Consider the following 7,371-nt stretch of genomic DNA (forward strand, 5'->3'; position numbering starts at 1 on the left):
AACACTACCAGGATTTGGGCTCAAGTGTCCCTGACAGGGGCATCATTTATCATTTTTATCACTGCTACTAGGATTAATAACAGAATGACAAAGAAATTGAAGATTAGCAGTTTTAACAGATTCTGTTATTTAAACTCTGCAACAGCATACCCATCATTTTAGTTTGGAAATAAGCTCTTACCATTTCACTTAAAGGCTCACCAACCTTTTAGAAGCTCTTTGTAAATTAGTGAGCTTCAAGACCCTCTTTTCATCCCCTTATCAAAAGGATGATTTTCACTTTTTTTTTTTTCTGCTCCAAGAGAGATACTCACATTAGGGTGTTGAATGAGAAGCGAATAGCAGAGGAAAGTGGAAGTGATTCACCTGCAGAATGAACAGTTTGTAGATTTTGTAGATTTTTGACAACAAAGACACAGCGGAAGCTTTAGCTGGGATTAAAAAGACAAGGGGGTAAAAAAAAAAAGGCAAATGTAAGACTCCAGTTGGGTGTCATAGATGGTACACTAAAATTGCAAATGAATGCCACTCTGTAATCATGAAGACATATTAATCTCACTTAAAGGGACACTAGCATCCTACCTAACAATTTGCCTTTATATTTAATTATTTGTTTCAGGACTTTGCCTCCCAACAAATCCGTCATTCCTTGTCCTTTATCCCAGTTTACTCTCCACTTAATAAACAATGGGTTGATTTTTATCCTTGCCCTAAAAAGCAAATGACTCTCGGTATTTGTTCCAGAAAAGGACACCCATTCTAGGTGAGATGGGTACAAAAACCCTGTCTTGTTCTCTAAAGGAAAGTAAAATCATCCCTGAGCGATCCCTAGGGAACCTTTAACAGACTGCATGAGGCTTCACTCCTCTCTCCTCACTGCTCTTTTCTTACTCAGACACTGCCTTCTTCCACATATCATCTTAAATATAACACTCAGGGCCTCCCTACCAGAAGAATAAAAAGAAAAGGTAACTCAGGGTTAGTTTTAGGACTGGCTTACCTTTAGGGACCTGTGTTCCAAATCCCATTTATAAAAATTAGCAAACGTATGTAAATTATGCATTAACTAAGTTGCAAGATATATGAATTACATATCTTCACAATGTAAAAAAAATAGGCATGCTTGTCCAGGAAAGCAAGTCTGAAGCTTTGTCAAATCTGCAAAAATCGGTTTGCTCAATAGTTTCAAACTCTGAGCACTAGAAGAGAAGCTTGGGGCTTAAAGCACAGACTAAAATATCATCTTGAGATTCTCAGAAAGATTCTTGTTTTATTTCCCCACATGTGCTAACATCATCAGGTAGGCCAGGGGTGACTGTACTGTGCTCTCTTGTCCCTTCCCCTTCCTTAAGATATGCATTACGTACATCGTTGCCACGCTCCCCAACTCAGTTTCTCTCTGCAGAGAATAAAAGCTTCTGATGTGGTGCAAGCAGTTCTTCTCTGGTGCTCTGAAGGTGTGCAGTAGCTTTCTTTTCAGGAGGCTTTTTGTTAGCACACCTGAAACCTGGACAGTTTACGTGCAGCAGGTCAGAAAGAAGACTTCAACCATAATATCGTATTATCATCTCAACTGTCTGACTAACTGGGTCAGGGACATATCATGCCATCCCTACTAGAGGATTTTTAAAAACAACAGTTGGAATAATTTTTAAAATAAATTTAATGAAGAGACATGAACTGTGACTTCTCGATTCTTTCTCTGTTTGAAAATAACACTGTAAAAAACACAGGAGAGACTGAAGACTGATTATCTTGCTTACATACATGAATAATAAGCTTGGCCCTACAATTAGGTGAGTAACACCCACCACAGAATATTTGTGGTGACCATAATTTGCAGGGCACTATGATTTAGTGAACTATTCTGAACTTCCTTTCCTGACCTAGTCCTTGTATGTTTATAAGTGCAATAACTAGGGTCTGTGGGTAAACTGATAAATATCTGCCATTCTAAGAAATAAAAGGAATCCAAATTGGAAAAAGGAATCACTGATTTTAAAAACTACTTTGCTATCTCTACATTTCTGAATCTAAAAGTAAGTTTCCAGTAAGTCATGGATATGTAGGCTGGGTATTCTTAAAATCTAGTGTCTGCTCAGTATATATTACATATAGCATAAAAGCAATATATAAATATAATACTAGACCAATGCAAAACAAGTTGTTGTTTTATAGTCAGGGGAATTTCTGGAAAAGCATAATCGAGATGGGCTTGTTAGATGAACATTTTCAACCTACTGTAAGTTTCCCTTACTTAGCATATAGTAAATGAAGACTGCACGTGATAAATGTGAAATAAAAGGTAGTAACTTAAAATACTAAAGATGAGCTCTTTTATACTCCTTAATCTTGATCTCAGTGACATGGAAAATATGTCATTCTCATCCTAATGGGAGCAAATAAATAGAAACCCAAGAAAAAAATAAGGAAATGCTATGGCTCACAGATTAATCACATGCATATGTGCATGTACGTACACACACACACACACACACACACACACACACACAAACACATAATTTTCATGGTCAGTATTTGCAATAGTATAGGTGAAGGTCATTATCCCATAAGCAGATCCTGGAAAAAGCCTATTTGAGTTCTATCTAAATAATTACTTGAGAGTATCTTTAAAAATCTAAGCCCCCCAGAGCGGCTGGGCCCGTGAGCCATGACCGCTGAGCCTGCGCGTCCAGAGCCTGTGCTCCACAACGGGAGAGGTCACAACAGTGAGAGGGCCCGCATACCGCAAAAAAAAAAAAAAAAAAAAATCTAAGCCCCCGATCTAAGGATTTCAGGTTTTGATGGCAAGAGGCATATAATGGGCTAGAAGTATAGCCCAATAATCAGCCTAGAAGTAGAGAGGATCCATATGTGGATCCAAGTCATTTTATTATAATTTCTGAGGTGTAACCTATGAACTATACATGCATTCATTGAGTGTGGCTGTGAATTGCTTTTCTACAAATATACTAATTCTGTTTTTCTTTTTCTTTTCAATCCCAGGAGGTGAATTAGTTATCCCTCTTCTTGTAGAAGACCCTTTAGCTACCCCTCCTATTGCTACTCGTGCACCTTCCATTACACTCCCCCCTACCTTTCGCCCCCTCCTCACCATTATTGAGACCACCAAAGATTCCCTGTCCATGACCTCTGAGGCGGGGTTACCTTGCTTGTCGGACCAAGGCAGCGATGGTTGTGATGATGATGGCTTGGTGATATCTGGGTATGGCTCAGGGGAAACCTTTGACTCTAACCTGCCCCCTACTGATGATGAAGATTTTTACACCACCTTCTCCTTGGTAACAGATAAGAGTCTTTCCACTTCAATCTTCGAAGGTGGCTACAAAGCACATGCGCCCAAGTGGGAATCCAAGGACTTTAGACCTAACAAAGTCTCCGAAACTAGTAGGACTACTACCACATCTTTGTCCCCTGAGCTGATCCGCTTCACAGCTTCCTCCTCGTCTGGGATGGTGCCCAAATTGCCAGCTGGCAAAATGAATAACCGTGATCTCAAACCCCAGCCTGATATAGTCTTGCTTCCGTTGCCCACTGCCTATGAGCTAGACAGCACCAAACTGAAGAGCCCACTAATTACTTCCCCCATGTTCCGTCATGTGCCCACAGCAAACCCCACGGAGCCGGGAGTCAGACGGGTTCCGGGGGCCTCAGAGGTGATCCGGGAGTCGAGCAGTACAACAGGGATGGTCGTCGGCATTGTGGCTGCTGCCGCCCTCTGCATCTTGATCCTCCTGTACGCCATGTACAAGTACAGGAACAGGGACGAGGGGTCCTATCAAGTGGACGAGACGCGGAACTACATCAGCAACTCGGCGCAGAGCAATGGCACGCTCCTCAAGGAGAAGCAGCAGAGCTCGAAGAGCGGCCACAAGAAACAGAAAAACAAGGACAAAGAGTATTATGTGTAAACACGACACCGCTAACGATACGCGAATTTAAAACACAGGATTATTTCTATATAAATATATAAATACTTGGAAAATGAGATTTCACAGATGTCAGAACTGTTCTATGAGATGGGGTATACCATGACTATGGTGGGGAAAATCATTTTTAAAAGAACACACACAAAGATGTACCTACCTATAAGATTCAGCCATGGCTGCTTTGATTCAGTCGCTGCTCGGAGACAGTTCTTTCTGCCCTGCTGTGTCATAAAGCACACACTTTGCCCTCTGGAGCAAGCAGATGGCTCCCCCCACTTTCGTGGACTTGGAAGCTTCCTTCTCTTTAGGACCTTTCATCCAAGGTAGAAGACTTCATGGCTTACTTGTTCCATAACTCCAAGTGAGTCTGTAATAATGTTTGTGAAGCTTGACTGTAATAATGGTTTTGGTTTTTTTTTGGTTTAATTATGTAAAAAACGAAAACAAAAAAAAAGAAAAGAAAAAGTTAAAAACAGAAACAAAAAAAACCCCACCCTTATCTGGGTCTGGCCAGTGTGTGCGTAACTTTTCAAGATCTGAGGGGAAAAAATGGCTTTTGGGTATTTGTTTAATTTTTGAGACTAACTGGACATAAGTTAAGAAGAAGAAAAAAAAAATCTCAGAAAACAGAAGAGAGACTATTGCCATATGAACTCAAAAGCTACCATGGTGTCCACTCTACATATCAGGTTGTGGCGTTTCTAGAATCTGTTGTCTATTTCCTATGCGATGCTTTGCTGAACACATAGCAAAATCATGGGATGGATGATAATATTGATTTGAAAAGCTGGTTCCTCAGGATCGAATTCCAGAATTTGCCACCCAAACCCTGAACAGATGGGGTTAGGGCTGGTTTTATCAGAGCCATTGGCTTTACTTAACAATATTGTTCCTGTCCATGAGCCCAGCCAAATTGTGGTAAAGGAGAAAGCCCCATAAACTAAAACAGAGCCTTTCCTAGGGAAGGGGAACGGGGGCGGGCTGGATCTGTGACTGATCGAAATGCATGCAAATATAAAAGAAAAGACAATACAAGAAGTCTGTTAAAGAATCAAAACAGACAATAGGTGAGTTCAACTTGTGATGGAACCACAAAAGGTCACACAAGCCAAACATGGCATGACAGAGTGCAGAATTCATAGTTTTTTCCCTGCCCCCAACATGATAATGTTTTTCCTAGTGATTTAATTTTGCAGCCTGACATTTATGGATAACTCTATCCTTCCATTTGCTCACGTCTCCCTTCACCCATCTTTTCTAAAAATAATAAATGAATAAAGCTGCTGTGACACACAAAAAGTGGAATTTAATAGTATAATATATATAAATAAATATATATACAGATATATTTATCATGGTATGTTTGATGGGATGACTGAAACAGGAAAACTGTTAAAATCTTGAAGTGGAATGAGAATGTTGTTTTAAAAGAAAATAACAAAACGACAAAAAAGTAAACCTTAAAATGTGAAGTGTGAGTTTAATTTTGTCACAGTTAACTGTGTCAAAGAGAATAAAAAATCTTCTCAGATTTTGTTTACATATTTTACTACATTTTTGCTGGTATAATTCCTTAGCCACCTGTGTACATACTGCTTTGAGAACTGTTCTTTCCTTTCTATTTGTTTATTTCAGTTTGTTTGGTTTATGTTCCAGTTGTCTTTCTTTATGAAAAGAGGAAATGATGTACAGAAAAACAATAAACTTGTTGTGTGGCCATACCTATCCCAAAAGCAAGAGACAAAGCAAGACAAATATTCACACAAAAATGAAATGTGTTCTCTGGAGGGTCAGATACATACAGTTTCTTTTGTACAGATGAAAATCAATCAGCTGTTTAGATTTAGAAATCTACTCTTGCTGGTTTTTGTAAGTTGCATGAATATTTGACTTTGAAAAAGTATCTTAAAGATGTGGGGCAAACGCAATCTAAACGATGGTAGCCTTTACTAATATGTATGGAAAGAGGTGTTCTTCATTACCTGATATTTCAATGTGTTAAGAGTTTTGGATTATTTTGTTGTCATTGAAAAAGACAGGCTTATAAAGAGATATCAAAGCACGATTTAGATAACCTAAATGGCCCAACCTATATGAAGTTGATTATATCTCGATGTCTGTAAAAGATTGCTGTTCTTGGAGTCTTGAGGTCTTGTGAACTGATTTCCTGCTTTCTTTCTTTACATTTTTTATTTGAGTAAAAATACATTTATTATATTCCTTTTAGTGTAAGTTTCTATTTGGACAATTTTATGGGAACATGTGCATTCTGTACGTGAGCTTCTATCATATTGCTGTTGTTTTATGAGCAGACTTAAGGAATTTATTTTATGATGTTGTGAAGTTACTGCTTTTTCTTTTTCCTTTTCTCTTTCATTTCACGTTTGCATTTTAGTTCAAGGATATGCTTAGCAATAAAATGTTCCTTCCAAAAGCTTGTATGATGATGTATTTTTATTTTCCAAACATTTGGTAAAAGACCTTGTACTGGGGCTAAATATGTCATGTCGAATTAAAAGCCAAGTAATCTAGGACCATGTTCATGTGAAATAAAATATTATAACCAGTTACTAATACTTATATAAGCTTATCAAAAGTGACATATTTGGGGGCTAAACAATTATTGTCTGTCAACTGAGGCATTATTATTTAGACTGCTATGATAAAGTAACCGGGAGAAAACACTTTTCTGAACAGGTAAGATGACAAAAGCATTGTATTCTGGAAAAAATATTGTTAGATACTATTTTTTTAAATGTTTGGCAACTTTTAAGTATTTGCTGTAAATTAACAAACTTACAGAACCATGTTCATGTTTGAAACACTGCAAAGCTTTAAATGCATTCTTTCCAAGCTTCTGCCATATTGAAATTTTTTAGAAAAGTACTAAATCCAAAGTCAAAATTTAAATGAGTGCTCAAATTTTAAAAGCTTCTTTCTAGATTTTCAGATTACAGAATTCTGCTAGCATTCATTATAGCTGGAACCTTTCTCATATCTCAGGTGTCCTTGATATGCTGGTTCCTTAAGCACATGCTTACTTTGCCAACTGGATAATCCATCATGATACTCTACATTTTTCACCATGATCTAGAAATGTGGGTTAACTGAACACCTGTACTCTAGCCATATATTGGTTACCAATTTTTAAAGAGTTAGAACTAAAAGCAAATATAATTAACCCTGTTCCTTCAGATTTCACTGGTGGAATGGTTATGCTATTAGCTCTCATGGAAATGGAAAAAAAATAAGCCTCAATGATGTCAAACTATGGAAAGTTCCCTTTTTGATTCCTGCCTCAGATAATTTACATGAAGCAATCATTTATCAATGCCCATGATATGCCAGATGCTATGTTAAGTGTTTTGGTTTATGTAGTCGGTTTAATCCCTGAGTGGTAGATAGCATTTTCCCCATCTTA

General features: G+C 38.0%; 1 protein-coding gene across 15 annotated transcripts in view; it reads left to right on the forward strand.

The window, feature by feature from the left end:
* NRXN3 (neurexin 3) overlaps window positions 1–6,686 on the forward strand; it is a 1,706,389-nt gene extending 1,699,703 nt beyond the window's left edge. For 5 of the 15 annotated variants that reach the window (XR_004348667.1, XR_004348670.1, XR_004348668.1 and 2 more), the window contains one exon: window positions 3,007–6,686. Coding sequence is in view for 11 of the 15 variants with exons in the window: in XM_032624309.1 (XP_032480200.1) it covers window positions 3,007–3,932 (926 nt within the window). In the remaining 4 variants the exon portion in view is untranslated. The remainder of the gene's footprint in view (window positions 1–3,006) is intronic. The other 10 variants (XM_032624307.1, XM_032624308.1, XM_032624311.1 and 7 more) reach the window with 5 other exon arrangements.
* Window positions 6,687–7,371: the final 685 nt, after the last annotated feature.

Source organism: Phocoena sinus, chromosome 2 (genome assembly GCF_008692025.1).
Source record: "Phocoena sinus isolate mPhoSin1 chromosome 2, mPhoSin1.pri, whole genome shotgun sequence".
Classification (NCBI taxonomy): domain Eukaryota; kingdom Metazoa; phylum Chordata; class Mammalia; order Artiodactyla; family Phocoenidae; genus Phocoena; species Phocoena sinus.